At 45.6% G+C, this 27669-nt stretch overlaps 2 protein-coding genes across 8 annotated transcripts; one reads left to right on the top strand and one right to left on the bottom strand.

Annotated features, from left to right (window-relative positions):
* Window positions 1-9: 9 nt before the first annotated feature.
* Window positions 10-22854, top strand: LOC143301622 (putative transmembrane protein 183BP). Of its 3 annotated transcripts, none has more exons than XM_076616033.1 (7): window positions 10-199; window positions 3007-3096; window positions 4399-4545; window positions 5965-6187; window positions 10886-11022; window positions 17889-18106; window positions 21632-22854. In XM_076616033.1, the coding sequence occupies exons 1-7, from the start codon at window positions 154-156 to the stop codon at window positions 21866-21868; spliced, it is 1098 nt and encodes a 365-aa protein (XP_076472148.1). In that variant the 5' UTR covers window positions 10-153; the 3' UTR covers window positions 21869-22854. The 3 variants fall into 3 exon arrangements, with proteins under 3 accessions (XP_076472148.1, XP_076472147.1, XP_076472146.1); XM_076616032.1 differs by lacking the exon at window positions 10-199 and adding an exon at window positions 282-439 and having other exon boundaries at window positions 5968-6187; XM_076616031.1 differs by lacking the exon at window positions 10-199 and adding an exon at window positions 282-439.
* LOC143301623 (uncharacterized) lies at window positions 22114-27447 on the bottom strand. 5 transcript variants are annotated; one of them, XM_076616035.1, is made up of 5 exons: window positions 26712-27447; window positions 25146-26472; window positions 24780-25100; window positions 23339-24736; window positions 22114-23228 (listed from the first exon to the last, which is right to left on the bottom strand). In XM_076616035.1, exon 4 carries the CDS (start codon window positions 24373-24375, stop codon window positions 23359-23361), a length of 1017 nt encoding a protein of 338 aa, XP_076472150.1. In that variant the 5' UTR covers window positions 24376-24736; window positions 24780-25100; window positions 25146-26472; window positions 26712-27447; the 3' UTR covers window positions 22114-23228; window positions 23339-23358. The 5 variants fall into 5 exon arrangements, with proteins under 5 accessions (XP_076472150.1, XP_076472149.1, XP_076472151.1 ...); XM_076616034.1 differs by lacking the exon at window positions 26712-27447 and having other exon boundaries at window positions 23339-25100; window positions 25146-25918; window positions 26060-26077; XM_076616036.1 differs by lacking the exon at window positions 26712-27447 and having other exon boundaries at window positions 23339-25100; window positions 25146-25378; window positions 25424-25441.
* Window positions 27448-27669: the final 222 nt, after the last annotated feature.

The raw sequence follows: 27669 nt of genomic DNA, 5'->3' as shown, positions 1-27669 counted from the left end.
TGGCAATCATCAAGATGGACAAACATACCGGCTCCTTCATATTAAATCTTTCTGTATAAATTTTCCTGAGAGCCAAGTAAAGTACTATGACACGGCAAGAAGTAATAAATTTACGGTTGTTTGACGCAGGTTGTGTCGTGGAGGTGGGACAAAATGGCCGGGAGAAGGGGAAAACGGCATCCAGACTACATGCCCAGAGGTGAGTCTGGTGATAAAACACATTGTTAGTCAATAACACAGCTGTGTAAGGGAAGTGGCGATTGTAATAGCTATTTTTAGGCTCGGATACGTACGTTCCTATTTTTGATACGCACCTCCCAACTAAAAGAGAAAACTGCACATCTCGTTTATTTGATGCTATTTTATAGTGAAGCGAACATAAAAAGGACTGAAATTTGTGAACCGGACACAGCTGTGCTGCAAGAAGCTGCCAATTCAGGTCAGTTGTGGACCAGTTAAAGTCGGTGGCTAAGTCTTCTCAGTGGCATAGTGACTTCCTGAAGTTCCATTACGGGACACAAAACTAAAAAATATAAGTGGGGTTGGACTTGCTCGGAACTCTGAGAAAAGACATTGTTTGGAAGGTGTCAATAAGATTTTCATTTATTGATTGAAATATTATTTGGTTAATACATGTGTACAGTTACAGGTTAGCAAATAATACAAACTTCTGATTTAAATTTCCTCATTAATTGTAATGAATGGATAAGACAAGCTTTTGAGCTTTTGAACAGTCTTTCTTTGTTGCAGTAAAGATAGGATTATTTATTTTTAGATGCTGATTCTATAATAGGCGGAACTGAGTGTCAGACATCGCAAAATGTCAGTTCCTGTCGATGTTGAAGGCTGTGGGCTATCATCTTGATTCAAATGGTTGACACTTTGACTAGACCAGTCACCAATTTCATCTCCTTCACTTTTCCAAAAATTATCGGATCAGTTATATGTCACATCATCTCATCATATGGGTCAAATTCGCTGCCATCAAAATTTCATCCAAGCACCTCCTGTGCTGTAAGTCTTGATGTTTTGCCATATCAGTGCAGAAAACTGAATAAAAAACACGCTGACCAATCAAATTTTGGAGCAGAACTTCACGTGCCTGTGCAGAAGGAAGTTAAGTTCCAGTTACTTACCTTCTCTAGCAGTTTAATGCATAATAGCAAGCTGACCAACCGGTTTAAGTGAATGGGTTTCTTCAGCTGACTGCTAGGTGGGTTCAGGTGGAGAATGGTGATGAGTGATACCCCCCTACCAGCTGACTGCTAGGTGGGTTCAGGTGGAGAATGGTGATGAGTGATACCCCCCTACCAGCTGACTGCTGGGTGGGTTCAGGTGGAGAATGGTGATGAGTGATACCCCCCTACCAGCTGACTGCTGGGTGGGTTCAGGTGGAGAATGGTGATGAGTGATACCCCCCTACCAGCTGACTGCCAGGTGGGTTCAGGTGGAGAATGGTGATGAGTGATACCCCCCTACCAGCTGACTGCTGGGTGGGTTCAGGTGGAGAATGGTGATGAGTGATACCCCCCTACCAGCTGACTGCTAGGTGGGTTCAGGTGGAGAATGGTGATGAGTGATACCCCCCTACCAGCTGACTGCTGGGTGGGTTCAGGTGGAGAATGGTGATGAGTGATACCCCCCTACCAGCTGACTGCTGGGTGGGTTCAGGTGGAGAATGGTGATGAGTGATACCCCCCTACCAGCTGACTGCTGGGTGGGTTCAGGTGGAGAATGGTGATGAGTGATACCCCCCTACCAGCTGACTGCTGGGTGGGTTCAGGTGGAGAATAGTGATGAGTGATACCCCCCTACCAGCTGACTGCTGGGTGGGTTCAGGTGGAGAATGGTGATGAGTGATACCCCCCTACCAGCTGACTGCTGGGTGGGTTCAGGTGGAGAATGGTGATGAGTGATACCCCCCTACCAGCTGACTGCTGGGTGGGTTCAGGTGGAGAATAGTGATGAGTGATACCCCCCTACCAGCTGACTGCTAGGTGGCTTCAGGTGGAGAATGGTGATGAGTGATACCCCCCTACCAGCTGACTGCTAGGTGGGTTCAGGTGGAGAATGGTGATGAGTGATACCCCCCTACCAGCTGACTGCTAGGTGGGTTCAGGTGGAGAATGGTGATGAGTGATACCCCCCTACCAGCTGACTGCTAGGTGGGTTCAGGTGGAGAATGGTGATGAGTGATACCCCCCTACCAGCTGACTGCTGGGTGGGTTCAGGTGGAGAATGGTGATGAGTGATACCCCCCTACCAGCTGACTGCTGGGTGGGTTCAGGTGGAGAATGGTGATGAGTGATACCCACCTACCAGCTGACTGCTGGGTGGGTTCAGGTGGAGAATAGTGATGAGTGATACCCCCCTACCAGCTGACTGCCAGGTGGGTTCAGGTGGAGAATGGTGATGAGTGATACCCCCCTACCAGCTGACTGCTGGGTGGGTTCAGGTGGAGAATAGTGATGAGTGATACCCCCCTACCAGCTGACTGCTAGGTGGGTTCAGGTGGAGAATGGTGATGAGTGATACCCCCCTACCAGCTGACTGCTAGGTGGGTTCAGGTGGAGAATGGTGATGAGTGATACCCCCCTACCAGCTGACTGCTGGGTGGGTTCAGGTGGAGAATGGTGATGAGTGATACCCACCTACCAGGCGGGCCAGGGTTGAATGAGTTAACCCATTCAGTCCTGAGGAGTTTACAGCCTTGGCAGGTCTCCATGCGTTACTGATGCAGAAAAATGCAGAAAGTATATTATTTTTCCTCCAAATTACATGTGCACACGTTTGGAAATATGTAGGAATTAGTTCTATTTCCTCACTGTACATGTATACATATGCGGGGACATGAAAACCATTTTATTGAGACAAATTTTGATGTCAGAGCACAGGGCTTGGTAACTTTATGATTTTGAGAAACCGTTCAGTTGAATTTTTTAAATGTGTATTGTGTTTAGCTAATCTTGTTTTGATCCACATCAGACACTTACATTTGTCACTCAGAGCTGACTGTGTACGACTTTGCGGACTCTGTGCGGCCAGCAGCCTGTGCCCGCATCAAGAAGGGAGCGGCCAACAGGACCATTAAAGAAGGTGTGTTATGGAACCTGCATGGCCAGGGACACTGAGGGAAGGAGCAAACACACAGGCATGATGCATGCTCACACACACACACTGACACAGACATCTACACATGCATGTGCGTGCATGTGCACACGCACACACACACACACACACACACACACACACACACACACACACACACACACACACACAGATATTGTTGCTTTTTCTTAATAAAATGGAAAAAAATGTAAGTGGAAGAAAGTGATTGAAAGAAGTGTAAAGCTGTATGGAGGTTTGTGAGATTTTGAAAAAGATATAAGACAGTTCAGAAGTGTAAAGCTGTATGGAGGTATGTGAGGTTTTGAAAAAGATATAAGACAGTTCAGAAGTGTAAAGCTGTATGGAGGTTTGTGAGGTTTTGAAAAAGATATAAGACAGTTCAGAAGTGTAAAGCTGTATGGAGGTTTGTGAGGTTTTGAAGAAGATATAAGACAGTTCAGAAGTGTAAAGCTGTATGGAGGTTTGTGAGGTTTTGAAAAAGATATAAGACAGTTCAGAAGTGTAAAGCTGTATGGAGGTTTGTGAGGTTTTGAAAAAGATATAAGACAGTTCAGAAGTGTAAAGCTGTATGGAGGTTTGTATGATATTGAAAAGGATGTAGACAGTTCAGAAGTGTAAAGCGTTATGGAAGTTTGTGTGATATTGAAAAGGATGTAGACAGTTCAGAAATGTAAAGCTGTATGGAGGTTTGTGAGATTTTGAAAAGGATGTAGACAGTTCAGAAGTGTAAAGCTGTATGGAGGTTTGTATGATATTGAAAAGGATGTAGACAGTTCAGAAGTGTAAAGCTGTATGGAAGTTTGTGTGATATTGAAAAGGATGTAGACAGTTCAGAAATGTAAAGCTGTATGGAGGTTTGTGAGATTTTGAAAAGGATGTAGACAGTTCAGAAGTGTAAAGCTGTATGGAGGTTTGTGTGATATTGAAAAGGATGTAGACAGTTCAGAAGTGTAAAGCTGTATTGAGGTTTGTGTGATATTGAAAAGGATGTAGACAGTTCAGAAGTGTAAAGCTGTATGGAGGTTTGTTCAATGTTGAAAAGGATGTAGACAGTTTAGAAGTGTAAAGCTGTACTGAGGTTTGTGTGAGTTTCAGTTTCAGTTTCAGTTTCTCAAAGAGGCGTCACTGCATTCAGACAAATCCATTTATGCTACACCACATCTGCTAGGCAGATGCCTGACAGCAGCACAACCCAACGTGCTTGTCAGGCCTTGAGTGCATGCTCTCTCTATATGTTTGTGTACCTATGAGGTTTGTGTCATGTTTCAGTGAAGAAGCTGAACAGTGGGCCTGGAGTGGAGAGCCAGATGAAGGAGGAGGAGGAGGAGCTGAGCTGGTTTGACAAGGACCTGGATGACTTTGACATCCCCATCCCCCCGGACAGCGAGGCAGAGGGAGAGGAGGAAGAAGATTTGGGTTGGTTTATAAATTTGTTCCATTCTCGCTTATGGTCATATTTGATGGATTTTAGTGAGATTTAGACTTTGGGTGAGATGGCGTGCATGTCATTTCTTCAGCATCTGTGTCAGGAGGTGTGCGCTTGTAGAGAAATGAAAGTGGGCTTGCTGTTTTTGTTGTGCTCAAAGTGATAGGAACAGGTAACAGACAGGTCATAGCTGTAGAGAAATGAAAGTGGGCTTGCTGTTTTTGTTGTGCTCAAAGTGATAGGAACAGGTAACAGACAGGTCATAGCTGTAGAGAAATGAAAGTGGGCTTGCTGTTTTTGTTGTGCTCAAAGTGATAGGAACAGGTAACAGACAGGTCATAGCTGTAGAGAAATGAAAGTGAGCTTGCTGTTTTTGTTGTGCTCAAAGTGATAGGAACAGGTAACAGACAGGTCATAGCTGTAGAGAAATGAAAGTGAGCTTGCTGTTTTTGTTGTGCTCAAAGTGATAGGAACAGGTAACAGACAGGTCATAGCAATGAACAGATGGCAGCGCGATCTGGTCACGTCACCAATGAGCTGCTTGTGCTGAAAGAATATAAACAACAACAGCATATATATATGTATACAATTATACATATATCATTTATATGTCACTAAATCTTGTGTAGATAATAATGACGATAATAATAATGATTATAATGATAAATGTAATTCCTACAGCACTGAATGTTGTGTGGGGAAAGATGAAGGTGCTTTCACACCAGACATGTATAACACACACCATGACTGAATCAAAGGGGTGAAGGACCAAACTTACAGACTGCAACACACAGATTGTTTCCGTGTTGTGCTGTTGTTATTCTTGTCAGGGCTGTTGGGTTTTGTGTGTGTCCAGCTGTGTTCTGTTTTCCACTACTTGTTCACAATGTGAGAGAATTTTTTTATGTTCTAATCATTTCGCTCTGCTGTGTCAATGGTCGCCCAGAAATGAAAAAAACCCCCACAGTCTCCCAGGACTGATGGATGCCCGTCTCTGTCACAGGAGGAAGATGGCAGAACGGTTAAGACACTCAGCTGCCAATACAGAGAGTCTGTGAAGGTGTGGGTTCGAACCTCGCTCTCACCCTTTCTCCCAAGTTTGACTGGAAAATCAAACTGAGTGTCTTGTCTTTCGGATGAGATGATAAACCGAGGTCCCGTGTTCAGCATGCACTTGGCGCACCGAAAAAGAACCCATAGCAAGTGTGTTGTCCTGTGGCAAAATGATGTGAAAAGAAATCTATTGTGATAGGTACACAGATATAGCATGCACTCAAGGCCTGACTCAGCATGTTGGGTTTTCTGCTGTCAGGCATCTGCTAGATGTGGTGTGTATATATATGGATTTTTCCAAACACAGTGACACCTCCTTGAAAAACTGAAACAGAAACTGTGGCGCTGTGTCACAGCAGCAGAGGGATCGCAGGCTGCAGCCTGTGGGCGGCGGCGGCGCCGGAAAGGGAGTGGAGGGGAGAGGGAGGATCAGAAGAGGGGGGTGGTGTACCCGGTGGACCTGTGGTACCTGCTGTCCAACCACATCCACCCCGAGTCCCTGCACAAGTTTGCTGTGCTCTGCAAGGACGCCTACCACACCACCCGCAGGGCCCACTTCTGGAGAAACCTCTACAAAAGGTGGGTGACGGCGCTTACTTCCCTTGCTGCTTCTGGCCCTTTGTTTGTTTGGAATTGACAAGAAAATGAAGACATGGTTTTATGCAAATGTGTGTTTGGAATTGACAAGAAGATGAAGACATGGTTTTATGCAAATGTTTGAATTGTTTCAGGAATGAGGTCGGTTTGGAAATGGTTTACATTTGTTTCAGACTGTACTGAGGGCTCTGTCTTGGTGAAAAGAACATTTTGATGTCATTGCATCCACAGATGTGTGCACTGCTGTGTGTGTGTTCTGATATGACAACAAAACATGCTGTGTGTGTGTTAGATATGACAACAAAACATGCTGTGTGTGTGTTAGATATGACAACAAAACATCCTGTGTGTGTGTTAGATATGACAACAAAACATCCTCTGTGTGTGTTAGATATGACAACAAAACATCCTGTGTGTGTGTTAGATATGACAACAAAACATCCTCTGTGTGTGTTAGATATGACAACAAAACATGCTGTGTGTGTTAGATATGACAACAAAACATCCTCTGTGTGTGTTAGATATGACAACAAAACATGCTGTGTGTGTTAGATATGACAACAAAACATCCTCTGTGTGTGTTAGATATGACAACAGAACATGCTGTGTGTGTTAGATATGACAACAAAACATCCTGTGTGTGTGTTAGATATGACAACAAAACATCCTCTGTGTGTGTTAGATATGACAACAAAACATGCTGTGTGTGTTAGATATGACAACAAAACATCCTCTGTGTGTGTTAGATATGACAACAAAACATGCTGTGTGTGTGTTAGATATGACAACAAAACATGCTGTGTGTGTGTTAGATATGACAACAAAACATCCTGTGTGTGTGTTAGATATGACAACAAAACATCCTGTGTGTGTGTTAGATATGACAACAAAACATGCTGTGTGTGTTCAGATATGACAACAAAACATGCTGTGTGTGTTAGATATGACAACAAAACATGCTGTGTGTGTGTTAGATATGACAACAAAACATGCTGTGTGTGTGTTAGATATGACAACAAAACATCCTGTGTATGTGTTAGATACGACAACAAAACATCCTGTGTGTGTGTTAGATATGACAACAAAACATCCTGTGTGTGTGTTAGATATGACAACAAAACATGCTGTGTGTGTGTTAGATATGACAACAAAACATCCTGTGTGTGTTCAGATATGACAACAAAACATGCTGTGTGTGTTCAGATATGACAACAAAACATGCTGTGTGTGTGTTAGATATGACAACAAAACATGCTGTGTGTGTTAGATATGACAACAAAACATGCTGTGTGTGTTAGATATGACAACAAAACATCCTGTGTGTGTGTTACATATGACAACAAAACATGCTGTGTGTGTTAGATATGACAACAAAACATCCTGTGTGTGTGTGTGTTCAGATATGACAAGAAAATATGCTGTGTGTGTTAGATATGACAACAAAACATGCTGTGTGTGTGTGTTAGATATGACAACAAAACATCCTGTGTGTGTATGTGTTCAGATATGACAAGAAAATATGCTGTGTGTGTTAGATATGACAACAAAACATCCTCTGTGTGTGTTAGATATGACAACAAAACATCCTGTGTGTGTTAGATATGACAACAGAACATGCTGTGTGTGTTCAGATATGACAACAAAAAATGCTGTGTGTGTGTGTCAGATATGACAACAAAACATGCTGTGTGTGTTCAGATATGACAACAAAAAATGCTCTGTGTGTGTCAGATATGACAACAAAACATGCTGTGTGTGTTAGATATGACAACAAAACATGCTGTGTGTGTGTTAGATATGACAACAAAACATGCAACCAAACATGCTGTGTGTGTGTGTATTAGATATGACAACAAAACATCCTGTGTGTGTGTGTTCAGATATGACAAGAAAACATGCTGTGTGTGTTAGATACGACAACAAAACATGCTGTGTGTGTCAGATATGACAACAAAAAATGCTGTGTGTGTCAGATATGACAACAAAACATGCTGTGTGTGTGTTCAGATATGACAGCAAAACATCCTGTGTGTGTGTTAGATATGACAACAACACATGCTGTGTGTGTGTTCAGATATGACAACAAAACATGCTGTGTGTGTTCACATATGACAACAAAACATGCTGTGTGTGTGTGTCAGATATGACAACAAAACATGCTGTGTGTGTGTTCAGATATGACAACAAAACATGCTGTGTGTGTGTTCAGATATGACAACAAAACATGCTGTGTGTGTTCAGATATGACAACAAAACATGCTGTGTGTGTGTTAGATATGACAACAAAACATGCTGTGTGTGTGTTCAGATATGACAACAAAACATGCTCTGTGTGTGTTCAGATATGACAACAAAACATCCTGTGTGTGTGTTAGATATGACAACAAAACATCCTGTGTGTGTGTTAGATATGACAACAAAACATGCTGTGTGTGTGTTCAGATATGACAACAAAACATGCTCTGTGTGTGTTCAGATATGACAACAAAACATTCTCTGTGTGTGTTCAGGTATGACAACAAAACATGCTGGGTGTGTTCAGGTATGACAACAAAACATTCTCTGTGTGTGTTCAGATATGACAACAAAACATGCTGTGTGTGTGTTAGATATGACAACAAAACATGCTGTGTGTGTGTTCAGATATGACAACAAAACATGCTCTGTGTGTGTTCAGATATGACAACAAAACATCCTGTGTGTGTGTTAGATATGACAACAAAACATCCTGTGTGTGTGTTAGATATGACAACAAAACATGCTGTGTGTGTGTTCAGATATGACAACAAAACATGCTCTGTGTGTGTTCAGATATGACAACAAAACATTCTCTGTGTGTGTTCAGGTATGACAACAAAACATGCTGGGTGTGTTCAGGTATGACAACAAAACATTCTCTGTGTGTGTTCAGATATGACAACAAAACATGCTCTGTGTGTGTTCAGATATGACAACAAAACATGCTGGGTGTGTTCAGATATGACAACAAAACATGCTGTGTGTGTGTTAGATATGACAACAAAACATGCTGTGTGTGTGTGTGTGTTCAGATATGACAACAAAACATGCTGTGTGTGTTCAGATATGACAACAAAACATGCTGTGTGTGTGTTAGATATGACAACAAAACATGCTGTGTGTGTGTGTGTGTTCAGATATGACAACAAAACATGCTGTGTGTGTTCAGATATGACAACAAAACATCCTGTGTGTGTGTTAGATATGACAACAAAACATGCTGTGTGTGTGTGTTCAGATATGACAACAAAACATGCTGTGTGTGTTAGATATGACAACAAAACATGCTGTGTGTGTTCAGATATGACAACAAAACATTCTGTGTGTGTGTTAGATATGACAACAAAACATGCTGTGTGTGTCAGATATGACAACAAAACATGCTGTGTGTGTTCAGATATGACAACAAAACATGCTGTGTGTGTTCAGATATGACAACAAAACATGCTGTGTGTGTTCAGATATGACAACAAAACATGCTGTGTGTGTTCAGATATGACAACAAAACATGCTGTGTGTGTTAGATATGACAACAAAACATGCTGTGTGTGTTCAGATATGACAACAAAACATGCTGTGTGTGTGTTAGATATGACAACAAAACATGCTGTGTGTGTTCAGATATGACAACAAAACATGCTCTGTGTGTGTTAGATATGACAACAAAACATGCTGTGTGTGTTAGATATGACAACAAAACATGCTGTGTGTGTTCAGATATGACAACAAAACATGCTGTGTGTGTTCAGATATGACAACAAAACATGCTGTGTGTGTTCAGATATGACAACAAAACATGCTGTGTGTGTTCAAGTATGACCACAAAACATGCTGTGTGTGTTCAAGTATGACCACAAAACATGCTGGGTGTGTTTGTTAAACCTTTGACTCTTTTAGGGGTAACTGCATTATCAATAGTCCAGTCAGTCACAGAGGTATGTTTACTTCCTTGCAATGGCAATTGTCTTGTAGCATGTTCATAGCGACATCTCAGCAATTTTTGGCTTGAGTTTGATTTTTGTGTGTGTGTGTGTGTTTTGTAAAGTGAAAAAGTTGAGCGTCAACATGGCTGCACGGACGTGCAGGATGAAGATCTTCCAGCAGACCTCAAGATGTGTTGTATGTGTTCAGGTATTACCACAAGGATGAAGATCTTCCAGCAGACCTCAAGATGTGCTGTATGTGTTCAGGTATTACCACAAGGATGAAGATCTTCCAGCAGACATCAAGATGTGCTGTATGTGTTCAGGTATTACCACAAGGATGAAGATCTTCCAGCAGACATCAAGATGTGCTGTATGTGTTCAGGTATTACCACAAGGATGAAGATCTTCCAGCAGACATCAAGATGTGCTGTATGTGTTCAGGTATTACCACAAGGATGAAGATCTTCCAGCAGACATCAAGATGTGCTGTATGTGTTCAGGTATTACCACAAGGATGAAGATCTTCCAGCAGACATCAAGATGTGCTGTATGTGTTCAGGTATTACCACAAGGATGAAGATCTTCCAGCAGACATCAAGATGTGTTGTATGTGTTCAGGTATTACCACAAGGATGAAGATCTTCCAGCAGACCTCAAGATGTGCTGTATGTGTTCAGGTATTACCACAAGGATGAAGATCTTCCAGCAGACATCAAGATGTGCTGTATGTGTTCAGGTATTACCACAAGGATGAAGAACTTCCAGCAGACCTCAAGACGCACGCCATGGAGAGGAACCATGGCCTGCGTGCCCGCTGTATACGAGCCTTGTACATCCTGGACCCTAGTCTGGCTCAGCGTGTTCAGCTGAAAGGTCTGTCCACATCCCAGTTAGTTCACAGTGATTCACAAACCACCACCATACATCTACACTGCCCACTAACACACTGTTCACGTCCCAGTTCACAGTGATTCACAAACCACCATACATCTACACTGCCCACTAACACACTGTTCACGTCCCAGTTCACAGTGATTCACAAACCACCATACATCTACACTGCCCACTAACACACTGTCCACGTCCCAGTTAGTTCACAGTGATTCACAAACCACCACCATACATCTACACTGCCCACTAACACACTGTCCACGTCCCAGTTAGTTCACAGTGATTCACAAACCACCACCATACATCTACACTGCCCACTAACACACTGTCCACGTCCCAGTTAGTTCACAGTGATTCACACACCACCACCATACATCTACACTGCCCACTAACACACTGTCCACGTCCCAGTTAGTTCACAGTGATTCACAAACCACCATACATCTACACTGCCCACTAACACACTGTCCACGTCCCAGTTAGTTCACAGTGATTCACAAACCACCAGTATACATCTACACTGCCCACTAACACACTGTCCACATCACAGTTAGTTCACAGTGATTCACAAACCACCATACATCTACACTGCCCACTAACACACTGTCCACGTCCCAGTTAGTTCACAGTGATTCACAAACCACCACCATACATCTACACTGCCCACTAACACACTGTCCACGTCCCAGTTAGTTCACAGTGATTCACAAACCACCACCATACATCTACACTGCCCACTAACACACTGTCCACATCCCAGTTAGTTCACAGTGATTCACAAACCACCAGTATACATCTACACTGTCCACTAACACACTGTCTACATCCCAGTTAGTTCACAGTGATTCACAAACCACCACCATACATCTACATTGCCCACTAACACACTGTCCACGTCCCAGTTAGTTCACAGTGATTCACAAACCACCATACATCTACACTGCCCACTAACACACTGTCCACGTCCCAGTTAGTTCACAGTGATTCACAAACCACCATACATCTACACTGCCCACTAACACACTGTCCACGTCCCAGTTAGTTCACAGTGATTCACAAACCACCACCATACATCTACACTGTCCACTAACACACTGTCTACATCCCAGTTAGTTCACAGTGATTCACAAACCACCACCATACATCTACACTGCCCACTAACACACTGTCCACATCCCAGTTAGTTCACAGTGATTCACAAACCACCACCATACATCTACACTGCCCACTAACACACTGTCCACGTCCCAGTTAGTTCACAGTGATTCACAAACCACCATACATCTACACTGTCCACTAACACACTGTCCACGTCCCAGTTAGTTCACAGTGATTCACAAACCACCATACATCTACACTGCCCACTAACACACTGTCCACGTCCCAGTTAGTTCACAGTGATTCACAAACCACCATACATCTACACTGTCCACTAACACACTGTCCACGTCCCAGTTAGTTCACAGTGATTCACAAACCACCATACATCTACATTGCCCACTAACACACTGTCCACGTCCCAGTTAGTTCACAATGATTCACAAACCACCACCATACATCTACATTGCCCACTAACACACTGTCCACGTCCCAGTTAGTTCACAGTGATTCACAAACCACCATACATCTACACTGTCCACTAACACACTGTCCACGTCCCAGTTAGTTCACAGTGATTCACAAACCACCACCATACATCTACATTGCCCACTAACACACTGTCCACGTCCCAGTTAGTTCACAGTGATTCACAAACCACCATACATCTACACTGTCCACTAACACACTGTCCACGTCCCAGTTAGTTCACAGTGATTCACAAACCACCAGTATACATCTACACTGCCCACTAACACACTGTCCACGTCCCAGTTAGTTCACAGTGATTCACAAACCACCATACATCTACACTGCCCACTAACACACTGTCCACATCACAGTTAGTTCACAGTGATTCACAAACCACCAGTATACATCTACACTGCCCACTAACACACTGTCCACGTCCCAGTTAGTTCACAGTGATTCACACACCACCATACATCTACACTGCCCACTAACACACTGTCCACGTCCCAGTTAGTTCACAATGATTCACAAACCATCACCATACATCTACACTGTCCACTAACACACTGTCCACGTCCCAGTTAGTTCACAGTGATTCACAAACCACCATACATCTACACTGTCCACTAACACACTGTCCACGTCCCAGTTAGTTCACAGTGATTCACAAACCACCATACATCTGCACTGCCCACTAACACACTGTCCACATCACAGTTAGTTCACAGTGATTCACAAACCACCACCATACATCTACACTGTCCACTAACACACTGTCCACATCCCAGTTAGTTCACAGTGATTCACAAACCACCACCATACATCTACACTGCCCACTAACACACTGTCCACGTCCCAGTTAGTTCACAGTGATTCACAAACCACCATACATCTACACTGCCCACTAACACACTGTCCACATCACAGTTAGTTCACAGTGATTCACAAACCACCACCATACATCTACACTGCCCACTAACACACTGTCCACATCACAGTTAGTTCACAGTGATTCACAAACCACCACCATACATCTACACTGCCCACTAACACACTGTCCACGTCCCAGTTAGTTCACAGTGATTCACACACCACCACCATACATCTACACTGCCCACTAACACACTGTCCACATCACAGTTAGTTCACAGTGATTCACAAACCACCATACATCTACACTGCCCACTAACACACTGTCCACGTCCCAGTTAGTTCACAGTGATTCACAAACCACCAGTATACATCTACACTGCCCACTAACACACTGTCCACATCACAGTTAGTTCACAGTGATTCACAAACCACCATACATCTACACTGCCCACTAACACACTGTCCACGTCCCAGTTAGTTCACAGTGATTCACACACCACCACCATACATCTACACTGCCCACTAACACACTGTCCACGTCCCAGTTAGTTCACAGTGATTCACAAACCACCACCATACATCTACACTGCCCACTAACACACTGTCCACATCACAGTTAGTTCACAGTGATTCACAAACCACCAGTATACATCTACACTGTCCACTAACACACTGTCTACATCCCAGTTAGTTCACAGTGATTCACAAACCACCACCATACATCTACATTGCCCACTAACACACTGTCCACGTCCCAGTTAGTTCACAGTGATTCACAAACCACCATACATCTACACTGCCCACTAACACACTGTCCACGTCCCAGTTAGTTCACAGTGATTCACAAACCACCATACATCTACACTGCCCACTAACACACTGTCCACGTCCCAGTTAGTTCACAGTGATTCACAAACCACCACCATACATCTACACTGTCCACTAACACACTGTCTACATCCCAGTTAGTTCACAGTGATTCACAAACCACCACCATACATCTACACTGCCCACTAACACACTGTCCACATCCCAGTTAGTTCACAGTGATTCACAAACCACCACCATACATCTACACTGCCCACTAACACACTGTCCACGTCCCAGTTAGTTCACAGTGATTCACAAACCACCATACATCTACACTGTCCACTAACACACTGTCCACGTCCCAGTTAGTTCACAGTGATTCACAAACCACCATACATCTACACTGCCCACTAACACACTGTCCACGTCCCAGTTAGTTCACAGTGATTCACAAACCACCATACATCTACACTGTCCACTAACACACTGTCCACGTCCCAGTTAGTTCACAGTGATTCACAAACCACCATACATCTACATTGCCCACTAACACACTGTCCACGTCCCAGTTAGTTCACAATGATTCACAAACCACCACCATACATCTACATTGCCCACTAACACACTGTCCACGTCCCAGTTAGTTCACAGTGATTCACAAACCACCATACATCTACACTGTCCACTAACACACTGTCCACGTCCCAGTTAGTTCACAGTGATTCACAAACCACCACCATACATCTACATTGCCCACTAACACACTGTCCACGTCCCAGTTAGTTCACAGTGATTCACAAACCACCATACATCTACACTGTCCACTAACACACTGTCCACGTCCCAGTTAGTTCACAGTGATTCACAAACCACCAGTATACATCTACACTGCCCACTAACACACTGTCCACGTCCCAGTTAGTTCACAGTGATTCACAAACCACCATACATCTACACTGCCCACTAACACACTGTCCACATCACAGTTAGTTCACAGTGATTCACAAACCACCAGTATACATCTACACTGCCCACTAACACACTGTCCACGTCCCAGTTAGTTCACAGTGATTCACACACCACCATACATCTACACTGCCCACTAACACACTGTCCACGTCCCAGTTAGTTCACAATGATTCACAAACCATCACCATACATCTACACTGTCCACTAACACACTGTCCACGTCCCAGTTAGTTCACAGTGATTCACAAACCACCATACATCTACACTGTCCACTAACACACTGTCCACGTCCCAGTTAGTTCACAGTGATTCACAAACCACCATACATCTGCACTGCCCACTAACACACTGTCCACATCACAGTTAGTTCACAGTGATTCACAAACCACCACCATACATCTACACTGTCCACTAACACACTGTCCACATCCCAGTTAGTTCACAGTGATTCACAAACCACCACCATACATCTACACTGCCCACTAACACACTGTCCACGTCCCAGTTAGTTCACAGTGATTCACAAACCACCAGTATACATCTACACTGTCCACTAATACACTGTCCACGTCCCAGTTAGTTCACAGTGATTCACAAACCACCAGTATACATCTGCACTGCCCACTAACACACTGTCCACATCCCAGTTAGTTCACAGTGATTCACAAACCACCACCATACATCTACACTGCCCACTAACACACTGTCCACGTCCCAGTTAGTTCACAGTGATTCACAAACCACCATACATCTACACTGTCCACTAACACACTGTCCACGTCCCAGTTAGTTCACAGTGATTCACAAACCACCACCATACATCTACACTGCCCACTAACACACTGTCCACGTCCCAGTTAGTTCACAGTGATTCACAAACCACCATACATCTACACTGCCCACTAACACACTGTCCACGTCCCAGTTAGTTCACAATGATTCACAAACCACCTGTGTGTGTGTGTGTGTGTGTGTGTGTGTGTGTGTGTCGTGGAAGCTGCGATACGTAGCCTAGAAATGAGTGTGTGGAGGGGGGTAGAGGGGGTGCAGGGTAATGTGTGTGTGTGTGTGTGTGTGTGTGTGTTGGGGCTCATGTATGTTTATGTGTATTTGACTGTGCTTTCATATCTGTGAAACTGCATGTTTGGTGCATATCTGTTATGCATATGTGTGTGCAGTATAGTAGGCTATGTTTATAATTATATTCAAATAATGTTTCTTAATTCTTTCTGTTTTTACATTAAGAATACTAGTTATTACCTGCAGTGTGTGGATATATGTATGAAACGATGTATGTGATATTTTTTTTTACATTTGTATCTTCGTAATATTTGTAGAGGCTGTTGTTGGCTTTTACAGTTATGGTCCCCATGTTGTTTACTTGTCTATGTTGTGATAATGCACCTGACCAAATTTCTCCAGTTGGAGATAATAAAGTTATTCTTATCTTCTTATGTTATCTTATCTTATCTTATGTGTGAATGTGTGTCTGCATTTTTTACATTTATTTGCTTATTTATCATCATTGTTGTCTTTTTTTAATTTATTTATTTTATTTATTTATTTATTTTATTATTATTATTTATTTATTTATTTATTTAAAATTATATTTTTATTATATATTTATTTATTTATTTATATATTTGTTTATTTTATTTTTATTTATTTATTTATTTTATTTATTTATGTGTTTTTTTTGTACGCTTATAGTTGACTTCATCAAGTTTTTGCGCCTTATACATATTATTATTAGTAGTAGTAGTTCTTTTTTTTATGTATTTATCTATTATTATTATTTTATTATTATTATTTTTTTTTTCTCAAGGCCTGACGAAGCGCGTAGGGTTACGTTGCTGGTCAGGCATCTGCTTGGCAGATGTGGTGTAGCGTATATGGATTTGTCCGAACGCAGTGACGCCTCCTTGAGCTACTGAAACTGAAACTGAAACTCACAAAGCAGCACCATACATCTACACTGCCCACTAACACACACATATATGTACAGTGTGAACTTCATCGTCTTCATCTTCACAATCCTCTTATGAATCTCATTCAGGCATCCTTCATCGTCAGACCCAGTACCAAATGTTTTGTCTCTTTCTTGTTCGTCATGTCAAGTCATAGCATGGTGATACAGTTTATAAAGTGAAGAAATTGGCAGTACAGAGACATGCAGGGACAGGGGAAGAAGAGAGAGAGGGAGAAAGAGAATGTTCAAGCCACACAGAAGTAAACATAAGTATGTACACTTGCAACCATAGAAACACACTTTTCCAGGTATAGACTGTGCATGCACACACACAATCACACACTGGATAGAATGCATGTAGTGAACCCCTGACCCCAGGAAAATCCACTGTGTATCAGCAGAAAGAGTATGTCCACATGTTTATGGTGCTGTTTAAATCTGATACAGCAGCCTTGGGGGCTAGCTGGCCTTTGGGGATCATCCCAACACCGACTGTCCTAAAACCCTCTTGGCTGAGAGAGTGGGGATGTAACTTGGGCAAGACACTCTCCATTAAAATCAAATTGAAGCCCAGATAGTTGGGACAGCAGTTACCTCCTGTACTGTTGTGATGGTCCTAGTTGAACACAAGTGATTATAATACTGTCATACGTTACAGGTCCCTTTGACACAGACCCTCACAGCCTGGTGGGTCACCGATGCCTCTTGTCGTGGCACCAACCCTCGCAGGGCAAGTGGCACTTCTGCTTCAAGCTGCAGAGACCCAGCCTGCGTCCCCACCACAACAACAACACGCGGCCCTCCTACCTGGAGGATGTGCGCAACGGCTACAACAACATCTTCTACAACCCTGAGGACGGCTGCTGTGTCCTGCAGGTCAGGGCCATGCTGTGTCTGTGTTCAGTCTTCCTCTTTTTCTTCTTTTGTTCATGGGCTGCAACTCCCACCTTCACTCATAAGTACGCCAGCAGGCTTTTACATGTATGACCGTTTTTATCCTGCCATACTCCGTTTTTAGGTGTGGGCATGCTGGGAATGTTCTTGTTTCCATAACCAGCACTGTGTGTGTGTGTCATGTGTGAGGTGACCAGCACTGTGTGTGTGTGTGTGTGTATGTGAAGTGACCAGCACTGTGTGTGTGTGTGTGTGTGAGGTGACCAGCACTGTGTGTGTGTGTGTGAAGTGACCAGCACTGTGTGTGTGTGTGTGTGTGAGGTGACCAGCACTGTGTGTGTGTGTGTGTGTGAGGTGACCAGCACTGTGTGTGTGTGTGTGTGTGAGGTGACCAGCACTGTGTGTGTGTGTGTGTGTGAGGTGACCAGCACTGTGTGTGTGTGTGTGTGAGGTGACCAGCACTGTGTGTGTGTGTGTGTGTGAGGTGACCAGCACTCTGTGTGTGTGTGTGTGAAGTGACCAGCACAGTGTGTGTGTGTGTGTGTGTGAGGTGACCAGCACTGTGTGTGTGTGTGTGTGAGGTGACCAGCACTGTGTGTGTGTGTGTGTGTGTGAAGTGACCAGCACTGTGTGTGTGTGTGTGTGAGGTGACCAGCACTGTGTGTGTGTGTGTGTGTGTGTGTGTGTGTGAGGTGACCAGCACTGTGTGTGTGTGTGTGTGTGTGTGAGGTGACCAGCACTGTGTGTGTGTGTGTCAGGTGACCAGCACTGTGTGTGTGTGTGTGTGAGGTGACCAGCACTGTGTGTGTGTGTGTCAGGTGACCAGCACTGTGTGTGTGTGTGTGTGTGTGAGGTGACCAGCACTGTGTGTGTGTGTGTGTCAGGTGACCAGCACTGTGTGTGTGTGTGTGTGTGAGGTGACCAGCACTGTGTGTGTGTGTGTGTGTGTGAGGTGACCAGCACTGTGTGTGTGTGTGTGTGAAGTGACCAGCACTGTGTGTGTGTGTGTGTGTGTGAGGTGACCAGCACAGTGTGTGTGTGTGTGTGTGAAGTGACCAGCACTGTGTGTGTGTGTGAGGTGACCAGCACTGTGTGTGTGTGTGTGTGTGTCAGGTGACCAGCACTGTGTGTGTGTGTGTGTGTGAAGTGACCAGCACTGTGTGTGTGTGTGTGTGTGAAGTGACCAGCACTGTGTGTGTGTGTGTGTGAGGTGACCAGCACTGTGTGTGTGTGTGTGTGTGTCAGGTGACCAGCACTGTGTGTGTGTGTGTGTGAAGTGACCAGCACAGTGTGTGTGTGTGTGTGAGGTGACCAGCACTGTGTGTGTGTGTGAGGTGACCAGCACAGTGTGTGTGTGTGTGTGAAGTGACCAGCACAGTGTGTGTGTGTGTGTGAGGTGACCAGCACAGTGTGTGTGTGTGTGTGTGAGGTGACCAGCACAGTGTGTGTGTGTGTGTGAGGTGACCAGCACTGTGTGTGTGTGTGTGTGTGAGGTGACCAGCACAGTGTGTGTGTGTGTGTGAGGTGACCAGCACAGTGTGTGTGTGTGTGTGAGGTGACCAGCACTGTGTGTGTGTGTGTGTGTGAGGTGACCAGCACAGTGTGTGTGTGTGTCAGGTGACCAGCACTGTGTGTGTGTGTGAGGTGACCAGCACAGTGTGTGTGTGTGTGTGTGAGGTGACCAGCACAGTGTGTGTGTGTGTGTGAGGTGACCAGCACAGTGTGTGTGTGTGTGTGTGTGAGGTGACCAGCACAGTGTGTGTGTGTGTCAGGTGACCAGCACTGTGTGTGTGTGTGTCAGGTGACCAGCACTGTGTGTGTGTGTGTGTGAGGTGACCAGCACAGTGTGTGTGTGTGTGAGGTGACCAGCACAGTGTGTGTGTGTGAGGTGACCAGCACTGTGTGTGTGTGTGTGTGTGAAGTGACCAGCACTGTGTGTGTGTGTGTGTGTGAGGTGACCAGCACAGTGTGTGTGTGTGTGTGTGAGGTGACCAGCACAGTGTGTGTGTGTGTGTGTGAGGTGACCAGCACTGTGTGTGTGTGTGTGTGAGGTGACCAGCACTGTGTGTGTGTGTGTGTGTGAGGTGACCAGCACTGTGTGTGTGTGTGTGTGTGTGAGGTGACCAGCACAGTGTGTGTGTGTGTGTGTGAGGTGACCAGCACTGTGTGTGTGTGTGTGTGTGAGGTGACCAGCACAGTGTGTGTGTGTGTGTGAGGTGACCAGCACAGTGTGTGTGTGTGTGTGTGAGGTGACCAGCACAGTGTGTGTGTGTGTGTGAGGTGACCAGCACTGTGTGTGTGTGTGTGTGTGAGGTGACCAGCACAGTGTGTGTGTGTGTGTGAGGTGACCAGCACTGTGTGTGTGTGTGTGTGTGAGGTGACCAGCACTGTGTGTGTGTGTGTGTGAGGTGACCAGCACAGTGTGTGTGTGTGTGTGTGAGGTGACCAGCACAGTGTGTGTGTGTGTGTGAGGTGACCAGCACTGTGTGTGTGTGTGAGGTGACCAGCACTGTGTGTGTGTGTGTGTGTGTGAGGTGACCAGCACTGTGTGTGTGTGTGTGTGTGTGAGGTGACCAGCACTGTGTGTGTGTGTGTGTGAGGTGACCAGCACTGTGTGTGTGTGTGTGTGTGTGTGTGTGTGTGTGTGTGAGGTGACCAGCACTGTGTGTCATGTGTCAGGTGACGAGCACAGTGTGTGTGTGTGTGTGGTGACCAGCACTGTGTGTGTGTGTCAGGTGACCAGCACCTTGTGTCATGTGTCAGGTGACCAGCACTGTGTGTCATGTGTCAGATGACCAGCACAATGTGTCAGGTGACCAGCACAGTGTGTCATGTGTGTGTCAGGTGACCAGCACAGTGTGTCATGTGTCAGGTGACCAGCACTGTGTGTCATGTGTCAGGTGACGAGCACAGTTTGTCATGTGTCAGATGACGAGCACAGTGTGTCATGTGTCAGGTGACGAGCACAGTGTGTCAGGTGACGAGCACTGTGTGTCATGTGTCAGGTGACCAGCACAGTGTGTCATGTGTCAGGTGACGAGCACTGTGTGTCATGTGTCAGGTGACCAGCACAGTGTGTCATGTGTCAGGTGACCAGCTCTGTGTCATGTGTCAGGTGACGAGCACTGTGTGTCATGTGTGTGTCAGGTGACCAGCACTGTGTGTCATGTGTCAGGTGACGAGCACTGTGTGTCATGTGTGTGTCAGGTGACCAGCACTGTGTGTCATGTGTCAGGTGACGAGCACTGTGTGTCATGTGTGTGTCAGGTGACCAGCACTGTGTGTCATGTGTCAGGTGACGAGCACTGTGTGTCATGTGTGTGTCAGGTGACCAGCACTGTGTGTCATGTGTCAGGTGACGAGGACTGTGTGTCATGTGTGTGTTAGGTGACCAGCACTGTGTGTCATGTGTCAGGTGACGAGCACTGTGTGTCATGTGTGTGTCAGGTGACCAGCACTGTGTGTCATGTGTCAGGTGACCAGCACTGTGTGTCATGTGTGTGTCAGGTGACCAGCACCCACTTTGCGTCCACCTCGCCCCACGTGATGGGCCAGCTGTTGTCAGCAGTGCACATGTCGCTCAGCCACAACTTCCGCCACCAGCGCCTCCGCCTGACCTTTGACAGCACGAGGGTCACCGAGACCTCCGCCTCTTCCGGCCACGCCCTGGAGTGTGTGCTGGACCCTGCCATCGCTGTGCGCGTCTTCCACTGGTGGGACCCAAACTACCCCTTCCCCACCTAACCCGGCCCCCCTCTGGGCCTCTCTCCCTCCCTGCCCTGGGAGGTCCGCCTGGGGGCTTCCTGCAGTGAAGCAACTGGGGACTCTTCCAGCACACTGACAGCAACACACACACACACACACACACACACAGCAGTTTGTGACTAGAGTAAGGGCACAGGTTTATTTATTTCTTGATTTATTTATCTCTTTGATGAATTTATTTGTTGTATTTTGCAGAGAGGAAGAAGCTGTATTTTGCAACACACACACACACACACACATACACACACACACACACACAGCAGTTTCTGACTAGAACAAGGGCACATGTGTATTTCTTCGCATATTTATGTCTGTGATGGATTTATTTACTGTATTTTGCAGACAGAAGGAGTCTGTATTTATAGATTCATTTATCTGTTTTATTGCTAGATTAATTTTTGTTATATTTTGATGGGAGAAAGATGCTGTGTTTATTTATTGATATATTCATTGAATTTATTCCAGAAGAGACACGATGCAGACTTATGTAAAGTGAACAAAAAGTGTGTGTGGGTCACAGCTGAGTCGTTGAGAGCAATATGCAGAAAAAAGATAGAGTTTGATATTGTGATGGGATTGGCTGATGTTTCAAACAGTTTGCAGTGTCTCTGAAGATGACTGCATTATTTTGTGCATAGCTGCTGAGACAGAGTGGAACAGGAACAGTAAACTTACCTAGCACACAAAACAACTTGCCCATCGGTGAAAGTACACATACAACCCCAAGGTTCTTAGGAAACCAAGGTGAACGATCCTTTCCTTTTGAAAAAAATCATCATTAGTGCTGAAAAGCAGGATACGCCTTCGTCAGACAACTGAAGATTAGCAACATCATGGAAAATGTTTCCTGTTGTGTGCATAGAGTTGATTTATATGGGCCATCACACGATGATGTTTGGATTGTAGACAGAGAACATGAATGGCGGAGAAGGAAAATAAAAGTGATGAGAAAGGAAGAAAACCCAGGAAGTGTGGTGTCATGTGGTAGTGTCATGTGGTGGTAGTGTCATGTGGTAGTGCCATGTGGTGGTAGTGCCATGTCATGTGCTAGTGCCATGTGGTGGTAGTGCCATGTGGTGGTAGTGCCATGGGGTGGTAGTGCCATGTGGTAGTGCCATGTGGTGGTAGTGTCATGTGGTGGTAGTGTCATGTGGTAGTGCCATGTGGTGGTGGTGCCATGTGGTGGTAGTGCCATGTGGTGGTAGTGTCAGGTGGTAGTGCCATGTGGTGGTAGTGCCATGTGGTGGTCAGTGTCACCATGGCTACACATGTCAGGGACAGACTTCAGACACTGATGTGTCTTTCCACACCCTTCCCTTTTCCCCTCCATCTCTCCTGCCTGTCTCTCTCTCTGTCTCTCTATCTCTGTCTGCCTGTCTCTCTCTCTGTCTCTCTCTCTCTGTCTCTCTCTCTCTGTCTCTCTCTCTCTGTCTCTCTATCTCTGTCTGCCTGTCTCTCTCTCTGTCTCTCTATCTCTGTCTGTCTGTCTCTCTCTGTATCCTGTCTGTCGTGGGCCATGTGTCTGTAGTCTGTCCTGATACATGTATTGCTGTCTCTTCTCCATGCCTTCTTCTCTCTGTCCTTCCCTTCCCCTCTCTGTCTCTCCTTCTGTCTTCCCTTCCCACTCTCTGTCTCTCTCTGTCCTTCCCTTCCCACTCTCTGTCTCTCTGTCCTTCCCTTCCCACTCTCTGTCCTTCCCTTCCCACTCTCTGTCTCTCTCTGTCCTTCCCTTCCCACTCTCTGTCTCTCTGTCCTTCCCTTCCCACTCTCTGTCTCTCTCTCTGTCCTTCCCTTCCCACTCTGTCTCTCTCTCTGTCCTTCCCTTCCCACTCTCTGTCTCTCTCTCTGTCCTTCCCTTCCCACTCTCTGTCTCTCTGTCCTTCCCTTCCCACTCTCTGTCTCTCTCTCTCTGTCCTTCCCTTCCCACTCTCTGTCTCTCTGTCCTTCCCTTCCCACTCTCTGTCTATCTCTGTCCTTCCCTTCCCACTCTCTGTCTCTCTGTCCTTCCCTTCCCACTCTCTGTCTCTCTCTGTCCTTCCCTTCCCACTCTCTGTCTCTCTGTCCTTCCCACTCTCTGTCTCTCTCTCTGTCCTTCCCTTCCCACTCTCTGTCTCTCTGTCCTTCCCTTCCCACTCTCTGTCTCTCTCTGTCCTTCCCTTCCCACTCTCTGTCTCTCTCTGTCCTTCCCTTCCCACTCTCTGTCTCTCTGTCCTTCCCACTCTCTGTCTCTCTCTCTGTCCTTCCCTTCCCACTCTCTGTCTCTCTGTCCTTCCCTTCCCACTCTCTGTCTCTCTCTGTCCTTCCCTTCCCACTCTCTGTCTCTCTCTGTCCTTCCCTTCCCACTCTCTGTCCTTCCCTTCCCACTCTCTGTCTCTCTCTGTCCTTCCCTTCCCACTCTCTGTCTCTCTCTGTCCTTCCCTTCCCACTCTCTCTCTCTGTCCTTCCCTTCCCACTCTCACTCTCTCTCTCTGTCCTTCCCTTCCCATTATTCTCTGTCTCTTCAGTTACCAGTCCATCACTGTTGATGCCAGCACTGGTTCATGGTGGCATGATTTGCACTGTCTGGCTGTGTTCATGTCTCCAGAATCTGTTTGTGTACGCACGGTGAAAGCGGTATGTGTTGTAACGCAGCAGACGTTTAGAAACTGATCTCATGGAGTCTTTTGGCGGGAGAGGATGCATGGTTTTGTCATTAGATGGTGAAGTGGAGTGAATGGGTCATAGGTTGTTGTGTCCTCACCTGTTGTCACCATACCTGTGTGTGTCTGTCACCCTGTCATCACACCTGTTGTCACCATACCTGTGTGTGTCTGTCACCCTGTCATCACACCTGTTGAGTCACCATACCTGTGTGTGTCTCCCTCAGTCATCACACCTGTTGTCACCATACCTGTGTGTGTCTGTCACCCTGTCATCACACCTGTTGAGTCACCATACCTGTGTGTGTGTCTCCCTCAGTCATCACACCTGTTGAGTCACCATACCTGTGTCTGTCTCCCTCAGTCATCACACCTGTTGAGTCACCATACCTGTGTGTGTCTCCCTCAGTCATCACACCTGTTGTCACCATACCTGTGTGTGTCTGTCACCCTGTCATCACACCTGTTGTCACCATACCTGTGTGTGTCTGTCTCCCTCAGTCATCACACCTGTTGAGTCACCATACCTGTGTGTCTGTCTCCCTCAGTCATCACACCTGTTGTCACCATACCTGTGTCTGTCTCCCTCAGTCATCACACCTGTTGAGTCACCATACCTGTGTGTGTCTGTCTCCCTCAGTCATCACACCTGTTGAGTCACCATACCTGTGTGTGTCTGTCTCCCTCAGTCATCACACCTGTTGAGTCACCATACCTGTGTCTGTCTCCCTCAGTCATCACACCTGTTGAGTCACCATACCTGTGTCTGTCTCCCTCAGTCATCACACCTGTTGAGTCACCATACCTGTGTGTCTGTCTCCCTCAGTCATCACACCTGTTGTCACCATACCTGTGTGTGTCTCCCTCAGTCATCACACCTGTTGAGTCACCATACCTGTGTGTCTGTCTCCCTCAGTCATCACACCTGTTGTCACCATACCTGTGTCTGTCTCCCTCAGTCATCACACCTGTTGAGTCACCATACCTGTGTGTCTGTCTCCCTCAGTCATCACACCTGTTGAGTCACCATACCTGTGTCTGTCTCCCTCAGTCATCACACCTGTTGAGTCACCATACCTGTGTCTGTCTCCCTCAGTCATCACACCTGTTGTCACCATACCTGTGTCTGTCTCCCTCAGTCATCACACCTGTTGAGTCACCATACCTGTGTCTGTCTCCCTCAGTCATCACACCTGTTGAGTCACCATACCTGTGTGTCTGTCTCCCTCAGTCATCACACCTGTTGAGTCACCATACCTGTGTCTGTCTCCCTCAGTCATCACACCTGTTGAGTCACCATACCTGTGTCTGTCTCCCTCAGTCATCACACCTGTTGAGTCACCATACCTGTGTCTGTCTCCCTCAGTCATCACACCTGTTGTCACCATACCTGTGTGTGTCTCCCTCAGTCATCACACCTGTTGAGTCACCATACCTGTGTGTGTCTGTCTCCCTCAGTCATCACACCTGTTGAGTCACCATACCTGTGTGTCTGTCTCTCTCAGTCATCACACCTGTTGAGTCACCATACCTGTGTGTCTGTCTCCCTCAGTCATCACACCTGTTGAGTCACCATACCTGTGTCTGTCTCCCTCAGTCATCACACCTGTTGAGTCACCATACCTGTGTGTCTGTCTCCCTCAGTCATCACACCTGTTGAGTCACCATACCTGTGTGTCTGTCTCCCTCAGTCATCACACCTGTTGAGTCACCATACCTGTGTGTCTGTCTCCCTCAGTCATCACACCTGTTGAGTCACCATACCTGTGTGTGTCTGTCTCCCTCAGTCATCACACCTGTTGAGTCACCATACCTGTGTGTGTCTCCCTCAGTCATCACACCTGTTGTCACCATACCTGTGTGTGTCTCCCTCAGTCATCACACCTGTTGTCACCATACCTGTGTGTGTCTCCCTCAGTCATCACACCTGTTGAGTCACCATACCTGTGTGTCTGTCTCCCTCAGTCATCACACCTGTTGAGTCACCATACCTGTGTGTGTCTGTCTCCCTCAGTCATCACACCTGTTGAGTCACCATACCTGTGTGTGTCTGTCTCCCTCAGTCATCACACCTGTTGTCACCATACCTGTGTGTGTCTGTCTCCCTCAGTCATCACACCTGTTGAGTCACCATACCTGTGTGTCTGTCTCCCTCAGTCATCACACCTGTTCAGTCACCATACCTGTGTCTGTCTCCCTCAGTCATCACACCTGTTGAGTCACGTCTGTCATTTGCCTGCCTTAATGATGTTGATCACACCTGGTCAAAGTTGGTGGACAATCAAAATAAATTTATTATGCTTCCCTTCTTTTTCTAGCCATTGGCAACAAACTGGTTCTTCTGTGACGCAGAGTGTTGTGCATTTTCATGTCCATCATAGAGAATTGTTTTGGATGTCATATTGTATTTACTTGGTTCTTTAATATCGGAGATGAATAGCAATTCTTTTTTTGTGTATATTGTTAAGAAGATGGATTAAGTATCTGTAATATATATATATATATATATATTTTTTTTTTTTCTAATACTTTTTTGTATAGGAATTCTTATGTGAGAGGAGAAGAGTTATTTGCGAAATAATGCAGTCACAGGCCTGGAAGAAATGTCTCTTGTAATTAAAAAAAAAAAAAAAAAAAAATGTTTACACGAAAAACAAGTTACCAGATGATCAGAATCCAGAATAAAAACACACAGTTGTGTGTGCCAGTGCATGCCCAGTGTGCTCGTGCACAGGTGTGACAGAGCTTAAGTCTGCATGTTCGTGTGCATGTGTGTAAATGTGTGGGGTGTGACTGCTGGTTCGCGATGCTCAGAAAATGTGCAGTTCTGTCTTTTAAAAGGCCTTTTCCACTTCGTTCCTGGATCATAAACTCTTCTTCTTCTTCTTCTTCCTCAGCTCAGTGCTCAGTCCTAGAGGTGTGGCACAGAAAACACTTCAGATTCCTCCATGTCTGTCGGTTGTGTATCAAAGCCTGGGCTCTGCGAATAAACTGTCCAAGTCTGTAGATAGCATGTCTCCCATGTGTGTGGATAGCATGTCTCCCATGTCTGTAGATAGCATGTCTCCCATGTGTGTCAAAAGCATGTCTCCCATGTGTGTGGATAGCATGTTTCCCATGTGTGTCAATAGCATGTCTCCC

Source organism: Babylonia areolata, chromosome 27 (assembly GCF_041734735.1).
Source record: "Babylonia areolata isolate BAREFJ2019XMU chromosome 27, ASM4173473v1, whole genome shotgun sequence".
Lineage (NCBI taxonomy): Eukaryota > Metazoa > Mollusca > Gastropoda > Neogastropoda > Buccinidae > Babylonia > Babylonia areolata.
Note: the sequence above shows the minus strand (reverse complement) of the source record. Positions and strands in the feature narration are given on the sequence as shown.